Source organism: Cervus elaphus, chromosome 20, assembly GCF_910594005.1.
Source record: "Cervus elaphus chromosome 20, mCerEla1.1, whole genome shotgun sequence".
Taxonomy (NCBI): domain Eukaryota; kingdom Metazoa; phylum Chordata; class Mammalia; order Artiodactyla; family Cervidae; genus Cervus; species Cervus elaphus.
Window position 1 is genome coordinate 130,570,222 of NC_057834.1, and position 16,189 is coordinate 130,586,410.

A 16,189-nucleotide genomic window follows, 5' to 3' on the forward strand; every position below is an offset into this window, starting at 1 on the left:
TCAACTGTCCATTTTTCACTAGAGTCTTATGCAACAAATTCAAAATGAAGTGATCTTTATTCATACCTGCTTATGTGCTGTAATACTCTTTGAACTATCAAAGTATTGAGACTGTCCTTCCATTTGAAGCATATGAAACATACCAGAGCTAGTGGAACAGTAAGCTCCACAATTCTCACAACAGTTCATGATGAGGTTGTTAGCAGAGTGAAATTTTGAAAAACAGGCATTACAGCAAAGACTATGTTTCATGCTCTGGTATTTTACTTCATACTGAATCTAGGATTAAAAAAAACATCCAGTAAAAACTCTGATATTTAAGCAGAATAATCAGAATCCCTAAAGGTTAAGAAATATTGTAACTTACAGCAGTAGTCTTCTGACACATGCTGCACTTGTCTGAAACACTATTAGTACACATGGTAACAACTGGCTTTCTTTTTTCTTCATATGATGAAAGACAAGACTGACTGCAAAAAGTTTTGCTAGCGGTAGTATCTTCCAGCTGTATACTGATCACATCCTTTAGATTTAAAATGTCTCTAAAAAATAAACAACAAGGGCACCATTAAGCTTTACCATAATTATTTTTTCTCTTCATAACCTAAATCACTCCCTTAAATAACTCTCTCCCCTTGTTTCATATACCTGAAGAACTATGAAATAGTAGAAACATAATCCTTGAAATAAGAAAATCTGAATTTGGTTTGATCCCTGGTTGGGGAACTAATAAGATCCCACATGCCACAGGGAAAGGCCAAAAAAAAAAAAAAGCCAAAATAGAATTAAAAAAAGGAGTAAGAACTAAATAAATTACAAAAAAACAAAAGCAAACAAAACCAAATCTGATTTTTAAAATACTGCAGAATGAAATGACAACATTTGGAAGTCTGTATACCTCAGGGAATCAGTATTTTCCAAATGATGATAGTATGCAACAAAAATCATTTGCGGGTAAAAGAACCATTATAAGTACAAACAGACCACTAAATTTTCAGGTGACAGTACAAAAAATTCACTGACATGGTTTCAGATTCCACATTACAACTAACATTTAAGAAACTACCACAATTCAAGTAGTATCAAAAAACATTTACAACTATCTCAAAAGCTATTAAAACACTACTCCCTTTTCCAAATATTTATTTTTAAGGTCAGATTTTCTTTAGACTTCAACCAAAACAACATTCTGTAACAAACTGAATGCAGAAGCAGATATTTAAACCCAGCCAAACAGTAAAGCAGTTTGCCATACTAATAAAACAATGCTCACTAAATTTTTTAAAAGGCTGTTTTCATAAAAAAATACTTATGTCAACATGCACTATTTATTGAGTTAATAGTTAAAAATTCCTCAGTTAAAATTCTAACACAATATATGTATAGCTAGATGTAATCTACATAAAACAAAGATCTTTGGATCTTCAAAAACTGTTGAGTGTAAAGGGATCCAGAAACCAAAAAATCTGAGAACTGCTACTACAGGAAAAACCAAAATATCTGGCTACCTAGATCCTTCAGAATATCAATCTCTCAAGATAATAGTTTTCCAGATGAAATACTCCTGAAATCAACACTACTTAATACCCCAATATTAACACATTTTTAGTGTATAAATCTTCCTTGACTTATGACGGGGTTATGTCCAGATAAACCCATTTTAAACTGAAGATATGGTAAGTTGAAAATGTACATCTAACCTATAGAAAATCAAAGCTTAGCCTAGTCTACTTTAAATTTGTTTAGAACACTTACCATAACAACCTACAGATGGGTAAAATCATCCTACAAAAAGTCTTATTAAAAAGTGATGAATATATCATATAACTTAATGAATATGGTACCAAACGTGAAAGAATGGTGGTAACGGTACGTAAAGATTTTAAGTTGATGAGCTGTTTACCCTTGTGATCATGTGACTGGTTGAGAGCGGGGCTCACTGCTGCTGCCCCCCACTGTGAGACTATCATACTGCATATTATTGCACTAGTCCAGGGAAAGATCAATATTCACAATTTGAAGTAAGTTTCTACTGGATGCATATCGCTTTAGCACCACTGTAAAGTAAAAAAATCATCATGGAGAACCACTGGAAATTGAGGACCATCTGTACTATAAGCTTTCTGCCTCCTTATACACCACCAAAATAATAGGTCAATTTTCATTATCATAACACCAGTCATTTTATTGGTTTAAGCTGTAGCTCTAAATGCAGTATCTAAGTTGTGACAAAATTTTTTCTAGGATTCACTGTGTTCCTAACAGTGTTTAGGAATTGGGCATACCAAGATGAATATAATCTGGTCCCTAAGGTCCAGAGGTTCATAGTCTAACTGGAGCAATATCAATTCTTTAAGAACATTATTTTAAGATAAGTGTTTTGGGAGTTATGGACACTATGAAAACACAGACTATGGAACAATTATCTGGGTGGTGGGTGGGGGAAATGAGAGGAAGGAATGGTATGGGAATTGATAAAGGGTACAGATATCTGAGGCAGATCTTTCAGATAGTAAGAAATTAGCCAGAGGGGAAGGAAGGTAGAAGAAACTGCACTGGCAGAAGCATGAAGTCTAAAATGCTTACTGGCTTTTACTGCTACTAGCATACTAGATTGCTGGCTTCTAATATACTAAGGCCTTATTTAAAAAAAATAATAAACCGGGAATTTCCTGGCAGTCCAGTGGTTAGGACTCTGTGCTTTCACTGCCAAGGGTGAAGGGTCAAACCTTGGTCGGGAAACTACGATCCTGCAAGACATGTGGTTCAGTTCAGTTCAGTCGCTCATTCGTGTCCAACTCTTTGCAACCCCATGAACTGCAGCACGCCAGACCTCCCTGTCCATCACTAACTCCCAGAGTTTACCCAAACTCATATCCATTGAGTCAGTGATGCCATCCAACCATCTCATCCTCTGTCGTCCCCTCTCCTCCTGCCCTTAATCTTTCCCAGCATCAGGGTCTTTTCAAATGAGTCAGCTCTTTGCATCAGGTGGCCAAAGTATTGGAGTTTCAGCTTCAACATCAGTCCTTCCAATGAACACCCAAGACTGATCTCCTTTAGGTATGGCCAAATAAATAAATAAAGGGTCTCATCTTTCTAACATGATTTAAAATGTCATTTTCAAAGCTATCTTTCAATTGGCTCATGAAACAGAATAAAAACTACATTGACTCTAACACAACATTGTAAATCAACTGATCTTCAAAAAAAAACCCCTACATTGACTCAAAACAGATTTTAAATCACTGCTATTAAAAAAACCTCATGGGTAACTGGTAATCAGCTAAAAATCCTGAGAACTACATATCAATACAAGATACTAATGAACACAGACGAACGCAGAATAAAAAGTTCTAAAAAAAGTACACGTTATTCTGAACAATGGATGGCCTCTCCTAGCCTAAGCATCACTACCTTTCCTCCCAACCTAAGCATCACTACCTTTCCTCCCAACCTATTATTTTGTATCAAAACATTTTTATTCCAAAGAAAGTAAAACTTGTTTGTTTGTTCATATTGGATTTCTTTGCCTTAAAGAACAACTTACACACTAAATCTTTCCTGCTTCAGCCTTTTCAATCTGCCTGGGAGCTCTGCTGAAGATGTGTAAACGGATAAACTCCAAACACAGGAACATGATACCTTAACTTCTCAGGGCCTCAGTTTCCTCAAAACCAAAAGAAAATGTTTGAACAGGATGATCTCTAAGGTCCCTTCCAGTTTTATGATTCTGCAGAGAAAGAAAGCATGCTGAAGAGAACGCCATACAGCCCACAGCAAAAAAAGAAAAAGAACAAAGTACAGTGTTAAACGGTTTACAAAGCACAAGAGAAAAGGTAAGTAGAATTCTGTGGAGGAAGATGAAGCAAGGGCTAACTCCTGAAGCAGCAGCCAAATGAGAAGCTAAAGCAACCAATGTAAAGAGTTGGTGAGTTTGTTCAGAGAATACCGATAGTCAACATTTACTGGGTTCTTATTACATGTCAGTATTGTTCTGAGCACTTAAATGTATTATTGAATGATCATAATTCTCATGTACATTTAACAAGACAGATGGGAATACTAAGTTCTCAATGTTGTTTGAACTTTGGCATGTATATGAATCACTTAGGGATAAACACAGTTCTGATTAATAGGCCTGGGGAAACCTGAGATTCTACATTTCTAACAGGCTCCCAGATGACATTAATAAAGCCACTCAGGGATCACATATAGTAGCAAAATGTGAACTAAGGAAGCAAGATTCAGATCGTGGCAATTTGATTCCAAAACAAGGTACTATTTGAAAGGCATTTAATCACATTCAGTGGCAAAACTGGAGGCTCATGTATTCTCTTGTTCTGAAACAAAGAACATTTAAAATGTTTAATACTAGCATTTAATGAGAAATAACAAACCAGAATTATAATACCATATGACTCTCAAAGCACTGAACCTTTATATATCTCAGTGTAGAGCTCAAAATTCTGGATGTTATGAAATCACTATTACGTCTTTTCTCCTTACCTAAATTGTCTCACATAAGTGAAAAAGTTAGCAAAAGAGACCCCAAGAGTAATTAGTTCACAGAAACCTTAAGACTACATACATACATCTATGTTTACTGAAGGCCATTAAATTTTTCAAAGGAAAATAATGAAACAACTTCACTTGCCACTACAAGAGAAGCATTATAAAACTTTACCCCTTGGAAGGTCAAAAAGTAACTCATTATGATTAATTTTTTAGTAAGTTACTTCCTATACAGTTAAATGATAAAACAGAATGGACTCACAATAACCCCAATTGTAGAGAATTTCCAATGTAAAGAAGAGGAAAATAAGTTTCGGAAGTCACATTATTTAAAGGTGAAGAGAAACACAACTCCTACCGTTTCAATTTCTGCAATTCTCTTAATAAACACACACACAAAAACTACTTCTGAACAATCTATTACAGGAACTAAAAGCAGAAGCAGCTTCTTTACCCTAAACCAAGGTAATTACTTCAGAAAAATACAAAGAAAATTACAACCAACATTCTGATCAAGATCTATGTAGGGAAGTAAAAGAGGGCATAATTTAGAATTATATACTTTGAGCAGTTTGAACAAGTTCTCTTCGGAAGAGCTGGTGAACTGACAGATGAAATGTATTCAGTGATGCACGGTCTAGAGCAGAAAAGCTCAGTAGAACCTTTCCTCTGATAAGCAGTTTGTCCCTTTTGAAAAACTTTTTTACAACCAGAACAGGAAACCTGAACAGCTGTGGTTGAAACTGAAGGAAGCATCTTATTCATGCCAGATGACGCCAGAGAAAGCTGAATGCCTGTAGTCATCTGAGGAGCTATAAATACAAAACAGGAAGGAAAAAAATTAGTATTTATATGAAATTAAGTATGCATTCTTTCACTATCTTTTAGAGGTTACTTCTCCTGGACTTGAAACACAAAACAATCAATGCACTATTCAAGGGGATTCTAAAAAAGTAGAATAAACTGGCCATCATATTGGTTAGAAGAAATATGATTAACTTAAGTAATTCTATTACCACTGTCTGAAAACGCAGAGTTTATTTTCAGGTCATTCTCCTGAGTTTTGGGCTGTTGGGCTTGACAGTACTCCTAAAAAAAAAAAAAGTTGAAAATAATGAAAACAATCAATCAATAGAAAATGATATATTATGCTCAAGTCTGTTCAGTGAATTGTATTATTGCACTGAACCATGGTATATAAGTAAACACTCCCCTTCTGGTGACTTCTGGCTGGTAACACCCACTAATTATTGCAGTATTTTCTACTGTACCTAGATACGACTTTATAAATTTTTGTTAACATAGTCCCTCAGCAGCTACTACAAAAAGAGGGGAGACATACTCAATAATGGTACTTGTTTCCCCTTCTTGTTCTGATCACTAACAGCTAACTGTCTTCATAAAGACCTTAAACATAAAAATTCTTAGACTGGGCTGAATGAGTCTTACAAAGCAGGATTTTTTCAGAGCGTCAGGCAATCAACCTAAACTTGCTCCATGTCTTTGAATGTTCAAGGACTGAAGAAGTAACAGGTATTTCTTAGATGGACAATATTAATATTGGCCATTGTCACCCAATGGGAGTCATACCCTTTACTTGGTACTAATTTACTTTATGTTATTTCTAAACAGAATACTAGAAGTAAATTTAAAATGAAATTGCTTTTCATTGTAAATTTCAGCAGGTTCATATATAAACAATCTAAGGAAATTTAGCCCTGCTTACAGCTTGATCTAATTTATCCTTTACGGGTTCTTTAGCATTTGATAAGTCTAAAAAAGTTTAAGGATAAAAATGAATCTAATCTGGATAAACAAAGAAAAATTCTAAGTACTTAAAATGTACTAAATAATTATATTACTTAATAGAGATAGTAGCACAAAAGCATGTAACTAGTTATTTGTATTGTTTCAAGTTAAGAAAAATGAAAACAAATATGTGCTAACCTCAAATAGACCCATAATATCCTAAGCAATCTTTTTTATTAAACCCAGTACCCACATCCAAACAGTACATCTTTCTCTCACATTCTTGCACATGCTTATTATGGCACTTAACCACATATTCTACATTACTTGGTCAACTGCTTTGGGGAAGGAATTAAGATTTTTAACCAATAAACTAGCATTTGCATACCTAAAATTTATAATTAAATGCTACTATGGAAAACAGAAGGTAAAATGCTTACCTGAATATTGTCGGGCTCTACCTTAATCTCATCTAGCCTCTTCACCTGTGTCCCCACCGCCTTGTCACATTCACCACTTGTTGGGGATTCTTTCATCTTAGCGTCTGATGCAAAGAAATCCTCTAGTTCCAAACTAATGGGTTTTTTCCTTTGGAAACAGTTTCCAGATTCCTAAAATAAATCATGAACTGATGAAGAGTCTGATTTTTAAAAGCCCCTTAAAATATAGTAATTTTCTGGAGGCACAAAAGGCTCTTACAGTACCTTTCCTTCATCCACTACTCCGCAATATAGCTTTGCTTTTTACACTTCTCCAGTAAATAAACTTCTATGCCTTCTTCCGGCATAAAAACTAGTCTTCTCTACTTCTATTCCCTCAGGCCCCCCATCCCCCTGATTATTGGTTCCTCTCATGCTCAGTCACTTCAGTCATGTCCGAAGTCTTTGCGATCCTATGGACTGTAGCCTGCTAGGCTCCTCTGTCCATAGGATTTCCCAGGCAAGAATATTGGAGTGGGTTGCCATTTCCTCCTCCAGGGGATCTTCCCAACCCAGGGATCAAGCCTGCGTCTCCCAGTTCCTTTCACAGAAGCATTTAAATACATTAAAAAAAAAAAAAAATCCAGTTTCTAAAGCTACTGCCTTCCATCTGACCAATTCTTCTCTTGTCTTTGAAATTCTTTCCTTCCTTGATTCTTGTAACTCCAAGACCTATTTCTCCTCCAAACTTTTTTTACTTCACCTGCTTCTAAATATCCGTGTTCCTCTAAGCACAATTCCTCAGGACTCTTCTCACTTGCTCATGGGTACAATCCAGGATTCAAGTATCATCCATATGCTCTTTCCCCCCTTTATGCCTGAGCACTACCCCAGGTAACCAACTACCTATTAAATATCTCCACTTGAATGTTCCAGGCATTCCTCAAATTCAAGAGACTTAAAACTACATTCCTGGGCTTCCCTGGTGGATCAGTGGTTAAGAAATCCGCCTTGCAATGCAAGGGACACCAGTTTGATCCCTGGTCCAGGAAGATTCCACATGCTGAGGAGCAACTAAGTCTGTGTGCCATAACTACTAAGCCCATGAGCTGCAACTACTGAAGCCTGCATGCTGCAACAGGAGCAGCCCCGAAATGAAGTGGGAAGCCCTTGCACACACAACAAAGAGCAGCGCCCCTTCTTCGCTACTGGAGAAAGCCCGAATGCAGCAATGAAGAACCACCACAGCGCCCCCCAAAAACAAACTTAATTCTCGTGTTATCCCCACAAGCCTGCTTTATACATGCTGTCTTTCTTGGGAAATGGCTTTATGGTATGTACCCATTTTTCCAGGCCAGAAGTCTAGGGATAGCCATAAACTTTTCTCCCAAAGTCCTCACATCTAATCACCAAATTGGATCAAATAATTATGTCTTGAATCTATTTTCTCATTATACTTAATGCCGTCTCCACCTCCTATCAATTCCTTTTTGGTAAATAGTGCAGAAGAAACAACAAGCCCAAGATGGACTTATTTGTGCTAAGTCCCATCAAGACTTAATACCTAACTGAATTGCAGTTTCAAACTCTCCAAACAGTGAAATTTTAAGCCAGTCAGTTAATTTCTTGGTCAGCACTAATGAGGTAATCTGCCCACAACTTTGTCTGAACTAGTCTACTCTTTTAGCTTCCTTATCCTACCCTCTTCCTGCCTATAAAACCTTCCATCTTGTATAGCTCCTTGAATATCCTGTTATTCACTAAATGGCATATTGTCAGATTTCTGAATGAAACTGATTAGATCTTCAAATTTATTGGGTTGAATTCTTTTTTAACAGTAGCTAATATCCAAAATCAAAATATAAGATTGCTGTGCATTTAGCTTAAAAAAGAACTCCATTTTATAACTTTTGAGGAACTACAGGAGTCTTTTGATTGTGCAAAGCAGACAGATTAGAGTTTCTGGAGAAGGAGAACCACATATGGCTTTCTTGACTTAAGAGAACCATTTTGGCCTAAACCATTTTGTGATCTAAGCCTGACTTCAATGCCTGTCCTTTAGCAGGTCAAGCATTAGCATTTAGCAGGTTAGTAATTAATGATCTTGCTGGTGGTAGCTGCTCAGTCATGTCTGACTCTCTGCAACTCCATGGACTGTAGCCCACCAGGCTCCTCTGTCTGTGGAATTCTCTAGGGAAGAACACTGGAGTGGGTACCCATTCTTCTTCAGGGTAGCTTCCCGACCCAGGGATCGAACCCAGGTCCCCAGATTCTTTACTGTCTGAGCCACCAGGGAAGTCTAAAATTAATGGGTTGAACTAGATAATCTAACACTAGTGCGTGTGTGCTAAGTCACTTCAGTTAAGTCACTCTGTGACCCTATGGACTGTGGCCCGCCAGGCTTCTGTCCATGGGATTTCCCAGGAAAGGATTCTGGAGTGGATTGCCATGCCCTTCTCCAGGGGATTCTCCCAACCCAAGGCTCAAACCCACATCTCTTATGTCTCCTGCATTGGCAGGCGGGTTCTTTACCACAAGTGCCACTTGAGGGAATGCTGAAACAAGGGAGGAGCAGTCAAGAAACAACACTGCCACAGCAGGGGCAGGGTCCTGGTTCCTCAAGGGAATAATATCTTTGAGGTCCACAGGAACTAAGGCTCCCTCCCAGTTGGAGGGTGGGAAGATGATGTTGACCCTCCAGACTTCAATCAACTAAACCTTGGGCTCTGTTGGCCTTTGTTCCAATTCTATGTTGAATTCTTCTCTGTTCAAGCCCCTTCGTGAATATGCAGGTACCCTCAGTTAAGAAGGGCTTTTGTTCGTCTGAGGGGAGGGCCGTTGGCAGGGGCCTGCGGTACGCCGCTTCAGTGAGGGGGCTCGACAGTGGTCACCCGACTTGTTGCTTTTCTGGTCGCCACTCCCCGGCCAGCCGGACAAGACCCGCCAGTAGCGCGGCACCGATTCCTCTCGGGTTTGTGGGCACTGCTCTGAGCAGCGTCATCCTTTATACCAGAAAGCTGGCGGGCACTATGGGGAAAAAACAAAACAAGAAGAAAGTGGAGGAGGTGCTAGAAGAAGAGGAGGAAGAGTGTGTGGTGGAGAAAGTCCTAGACCGCTGAGTGGTGAAGGGCAAAGTGGAGTACCTGCTGAAGTGGAAGGGGTCCTCAGATGATGATAACACATGGGAACCAGAAGAGAACCTGGATTGCCCTGACCTCATTGCTGAGTTTCTGCAGTCACAGAAAACAGCACACGAGACAGATAAATCAGAGGGAGGCAAGCGCAAAGCTGATTCTGATTCGGAAGATAAGGGGGGAGGAGAGCAAACCAAAGAAGAAGAAAGAAGAGTCAGAAAAGCCGAGAGGCTTTGCCCGGGGTTTCGAACCAGAGCGGATTATTGGAGCCAGGGACTCCAGTGGAGAACTCATGTTCCTAATGAAATGGAAGAACTCTGATGAGGCTGACCTGGTTCCTGCCGAGGAAGCCAATGTCAAGTGCCCGCAGGTTGTCATATCCTTTTATGAGGAAAGGCTGATGTGGCATTCTTACCCCTCAGAGGATGATGACAAAAAAGATGATAAGAATTAACTTTCTCGAATACCAGCCCCTGTCACATCTGACTGGGTTTCAAGTGGGGAAAGAAGGAGTTCTACTTGTCTTAACACCATAAAGGTGGCTTGAGAAGATGTCCTTTGAAGAGCCAGTATAGTTTCTGTGCCCTACAGCAGCCCAAGTGCTTTAAAGCCATTCCATGCTGTATAGTTTGCATACCCATCCCCGTGGAGGGGAAGGAGGGTCAGTGTTTAAAGGCAACCCGTTCTGAACTTTGCTTAAAAAAAAACAAACCAAGGGCCTTCTATGAAGGACAAAATGCAGAATGGGATGTGGGAGAGCAAGCGATACTGTAAATCTTTAAAGAGCATCTCCACAACCCACACAGCCTTCTTCCCGATAGTGTTAACTCTGCATTTTTACAGCGTAGCATCTGCGTAGTGTTTGTCAATTACTGGTGTATTATTTGGGGTGGGTGGGAAAGAAGGGAGATGGGTCAGGATCATTTTTGTTAAAATTTGGGGAAATGGTGAAACAAAAGAAAGAACAACTAATGATTGGGTTCTGTGTCCAGAATATTGTACCCTTTCAAAAAATGTCATTGGCAACCTAAATGAGGACTCTGAGAGACTATTTAAAAGCTGTGAATGCCTGAAACTTAGAAGCCAAGGTATTCCCTGCCTGAGCTTAATGCTGTTCCCAACAAAGAACTAAGAAGCTGCCAAAGCTGCCATTTGGGGGATGGAAACTGGTTGAAGAGGAAAAGTCTTATTGGAGTGTATACACAGGCAGATCATTCTGTCTTAGAGGTGCTACTTATGAAACTGACAAGAAGACCCTTTCTTTTCCTATTGTGAAATTAACAATATCAGCTTCTCCATCCAAGCCACTGGTGAAGTATTTAGGGAAGGGCACAGAGTGGTATAGGAGGTAAGTGAGTAGGGAAAGACAAGGGTCGGTGCTCATAGGGTGGAAAACTCTTGGAGCCTCTGTTTTTTGAACTTTGAAACCACTGGTGGCAGGGTTCAGTCACTGACAGCATAAGTTCAAGAGTTGAATGATTTCAAAAGCCCTGGACTCAGGAGAAGGTTTAATTTTCATACTGGGGCAGTGGTTCACTTTAAAACAAAACAAATTTTTTAATTCTAAGAATTAACTAAAATCCAAAACACTGTCTTCAGTCATAAGATCCATCAGTTGTTGACATCGTCTTGACCTGCATCTAGAACGCCACTGTAATTTTTAGGCATGTGATAGGTTTTTGTGAAAACTTTTGTTTAAATGTAAACTTCATATCAACACTGTCAGTTTTTTGTCTTAATAAAACTATATAGATTTATAATCAAAAAAATAGAAAATAAAGAAGAAGGAAGTGGCAACCCACTCCAGTATTCTTGCCTGGAAAATCCCATGGACAGAGGAGGCCGGTAGGCTCCAGTCCATGGGGTCGCAAAGAGTTGGGTCACGACTGAGCGACTTCTCTTTCTTTCTTTCACTTTAAAACTTTCCCAGTTTTGCTGCTGGGGAGACAATGCTTTGGGTAAGATCCCCAGTGTTCTCCTTACTTGCTGCATGAATATGTGCCCAGTCTCATCTGATTCTTTGCTACCCCATGGACAGTAGCCTGCCGGGCTTTTCTGTCCATGGGATTTCCCAGGCAAGAATACTAGAGAGGGTTGCCATTTCCTTCTCCAGGGGATCTTCCCAACCCAGGGATCAAACTTCCATCTCCTGCACTGGCAGGTGGATTCTTTACCACTGAGCCACTCAGGAAGTAAGTTAATAACAAATATTTCCTTCTCCCAGTATTTGGCGTGGTTGTGTCTATTGGCTTGACAACCACCAAGAGGTAAACCCAGTTTTCAGGCAACAACTGTTCAGTCCCAAGGCCTCTATTTTCAAGGACAGACTGGTTCCTTGCATTCTCCTTCTTTCCTTGCATGCTAAGTAGCTTCAGTCATGTCCAACTCTTTGCCACTCTACAGACTGTAGCCTGCCAGGCTCCCTTGTCCATGGGATTCTCCAGGCAAGAATACTGGTGTGGGTAGCCATGCCCTCTGCCAGGGGATCTTCCTGACCCAGGCATCGAACCTGTATCTCTCTCTCTTTTTGAACCTGCATCTCTTACATCTCCTGCGTTGGCAGGGGGTTCTTGGCCTATTTTCCATTTTTCTTGCAGCTGCCACCTCCAATTCTAAATCCTCTGGAACTCTTTCCCTTCCTAATCTTCACTGCAGAGGACAAGTCTCCTGGATTTCTTTTCTTATACCACCTCCATGAGAAAAGGAAACTCTTTTTGCTTTACAAATAATGATTATGGAGGGCAGGAGGTAAGTAAAACAGATATGGTTAAGTTAAAGTTCTTACTGGAGTAATGGTTTTATACTGAGTTAGTATGTTGAAAATCCCCAAATTCTGTCACTGTCTTTTATTTTTGAGGTTGGAGCTCAACCACCAACCTCATCCTGATCTTTAACCCAGCTTTCACTGTAATCTCCTAGCTCTAGGCAGAAAATTAAATAAGGCCTCACTGTGAAGTGCAATAAAAACTCATACAAGGCTCTGCTCAGTCCATTTGAGCATTATATACAATCAGTAAAGTAAAACTCGCTGGAAGTTAACTACTAGATTGTAGATCCCCCTTCACTTGAAAGTAAATATGCTATATTAATTTTAAAGATCAATTAAAAATAAAATATCGAGGAATTCCTTCAAACATGTCATCACACAGGCAAAGAATAGAAAGTACCTTGAAAATGTAACTAATCTAAAATATATTTGAGACAGAAGAAAATGGTACATTAACACTTCTTTAGCTACTAAAAAAACAAAAAGAGCAAAAGACATATGTGAATAACAAATTCATTACTTCCTTTCTCAATAAGATGAACAAAGGAGTAACAAGTCCTAGAGACCTCTTTTTAACATAATCGCATCCATCTTCCCAAACTGGAGCTAAACCACATATACACTGGAGACTATAAATAGTCACAGAATAAATGTGGTGCATCTTCCTGCTAGTTAATTAAAAAAATTTTAATTTAAACCAAAGAGGGACAGATTATGAAGCAGAAAACTCACATTATTTTAAAAGGAAAGCATGAGTATCAGAAAGAGAGTAAAAAGGACTTCCCTGGTGGTGCAACAGATAAGAATCCACCTGCCAAAGGAGGGGACATGGGTTCAATCCCTGGTCCGGGAAGATTCCACATACCAAGGAACAATGGGGTCCGTAAGCTGAAACTACTGAGCCTGTGTGCTGCAAAAAGAGAAGCCACCGCAAAGAGAAGGCTGTGCACCACAACAGAAGGGCAGACCCCGCTTACCACAACTAGAGAAACTCTGGGTGAAGCAACCATGACCCAGTGCTGCCAAAAGTTAAAAATAAATAAATAAATAAAATTACATAAAAAAAAATCCCATTTGATACGATGTCAACCCCTTCACAAAACTCTAAGGAATAAATTTAACCAAGGAAGTGAAAGACCTATACACTGAAAACTACATAACACTGATAAAAGAAACTGATTATGGTTCAAAGAAATGGAAAGATATCTCATGATCTTAGATTTGAAGAATACTGTTAAAATGGCCATACTACCTAAAGCAACTATAAATTTAATGTAATCCCTATGAAAATACCCATGACACTTTTCACAGAACTAGAACATATAATCTTAAAATTTATACAGAACCATAAACACAAAAAACAACATTGGAAGCATAGTACTTCCAGACTTTGGACTACATTACAAAGCTACAGTGATCAAAAACAGCATTGTACTGGCACAAAAACACACACATGGCTCAGTGGAACTGAACAACCACACACATATGGCGCACACACACTCCTATGGCAAATCAGGTGAGAAAACACAGTGGAGAAAAGACAGTCTTTCCAGCGAGTGGTGTCAGGAAAGCTGGACAGCTATGTGTTAACAAGAGAAATTAGAACATTCCCTCACTCCGTGTACAAAAGTAAACTCAAAATGGTTTAAAAACCTAATTATAAGATGCCATAAAACTCCTAGAAGGGAACACAGGCAAAACATCTTGGACATAAATCATAGAAATATTTTCTTAGATCAGTCTCCCAAGGCCAAAAGAAAGCAAAAATAAACAATTGGGACCTAATCAAACTAAAGAACTTTTGAACAGCAAAGGGATTAATAAAATGAAAAGACAACATACAGAATGAGAGAAAATATTTGCAAATGATAGCTTAACTTCCAAAATATACAAACAGCTCATACAATTCAATATCAAAAAACACCAAATAACCCAATTAAAAAATGGGCAGAAGATTTAGTCATTTCTCCAAAGAAGTCAAATAGATGGTCAATAGGCACATGGAAAGATGTTTAACATTATTAGAGAAATGCAAATCAAAACTACAAAGAGGTATCAGCTCATTGCAGTCAGAAAGGTTATCATCAAAAAGTGTAGAAATAATAAATGCAGGACAGGGTGTAAAGAAGAGGGAACCTTCCTACACTCTGGTGGGAATGTAAATTGGTACAACCACTATGGAAGACAGTATGGAAGTTTCTTAAAAAACTAAAAATAGAGCTTCCACATAATCCAACAACTCCACTTCCAGGCATATATAAGCAAAAGACGAACATTCTGAATCAGAAAAAGACATGCTGCACAGCAGCACTATTTACAACAGCCAAAACACAGAAACAACCCAATGTCCATGAACAGACAACCGGCTTAAGAAGATGCGGCGCATACATACAATGGAGTATTATTCTGCCATAAAAAAGAATGAAACACTGCCATCCGTAGCAGCAGTAATGAATATTATACTAAGTGAAATAAGTTAGACAAAGACAAATATATCACTTTTAAGTGGAATCTAAAAAATAATACAAATAGTCTACTCACAAAACAGAAACAAACTCACAGACACAGAAAATAAGCTTAACAGGTTACTAAAAGGGAAAGGGGGAGGAGGGATAAATTAGGAGGATGAGATTAACAAATACAAACCTCTATACATAAAACAGGCTTCCCTGGTGGCTAGGATAGTAAAGAAACTGCCTGCAATGCAGGAGACCTGGGTTTGATCCGTGGGTTGGGAAAATCCCCTGGAGAAGGAAATGGCAATCCACTCCAGTATTCTTGCCTAGAGAATCCCATGAACAGAGGACCCTGGCAGGTTACAGTCCATGGGGTCACAAAGAGTTGACTAACACTTTCTTTCATACATAAAACAAGGATTTACTTTATATATAGCACAGTAAACATACACACAGCCAATATCCTATAGTAATCTATAATGGAAAATAATGTTATGGAAATATACATATTTCCATATGTGTGTATACATATATATATAAATATATAACTGAATCACTCTGGTATACACCTGAAATTAACACAATACTGTGTCAACCTCAATGAAACAAACAAAAATCCATGAGACTGCAAAGAATTTGCAAGCTATTAGAAGTTACTTCCAGATACATAAACAGACCTCCAGAGGGAATGTATATACTTCCCTCCTGGAAATGACAATACTGCATATATAAACCTGTTGATGAAAAATGAAACAATTGTCAATCTGAGAGAGAGGATTTTATTTGAGCCAACCTGAGGACTGTAAACTGGAAAGTCCTTCACAAAGCACTGAGGACGGTTTCATCTATTAGGAGATGAAGGCACCATCACGTTCATTTTCAAGACAAAGGATCATATGTCAAAATAACATACTGACACTTTACATAAAGGTCATCAAAGATACAAAGTCTACATAAGCATGTAGAAAGTGAGCAGTAAGTCACCATGACTCCTCAATGAGTTTGGAAAGAACGCTAATCTTTTAGGAAATTCCATTGCTGCTGCTGCTGCTGCTGCTGCTGCGTCACTTCAGTCGTGTCCGACTCTGTGCGACCCCATAGACAGCAGCCCACCAGGCTCTGCCATCCCTGGGATTCTCCAGGCAAGAA

General features: G+C 38.8%; 1 protein-coding gene and 1 pseudogene across 8 annotated transcripts in view; one reads left to right on the plus strand and one right to left on the minus strand.

Annotated features, from left to right (window-relative positions):
• The window catches only part of ZMYM1 (zinc finger MYM-type containing 1), a 30,136-nt gene that overhangs the window by 11,313 nt on the left and 2,634 nt on the right, over positions 1-16,189 (minus strand). For 3 of the 8 annotated variants that reach the window (XM_043877451.1, XM_043877445.1, XM_043877444.1), the window contains exons 2-6: positions 6,705-6,875; positions 5,532-5,604; positions 5,078-5,327; positions 368-542; positions 67-279 (exon numbers count right to left, since the gene is read on the minus strand). In XM_043877451.1, the coding sequence (XP_043733386.1) occupies positions 67-279; positions 368-542; positions 5,078-5,327; positions 5,532-5,604; positions 6,705-6,875 (882 nt within the window). Of the gene's footprint in view, positions 1-66; positions 280-367; positions 543-3,550; positions 3,734-5,077; positions 5,328-5,531; positions 5,605-6,704; positions 6,876-6,968; positions 9,114-16,189 lie in introns of those variants that run through there. The other 5 variants (XM_043877446.1, XM_043877447.1, XM_043877448.1 and 2 more) reach the window with 5 other exon arrangements.
• LOC122677420 lies at positions 9,490-10,282 on the plus strand (annotated as a pseudogene).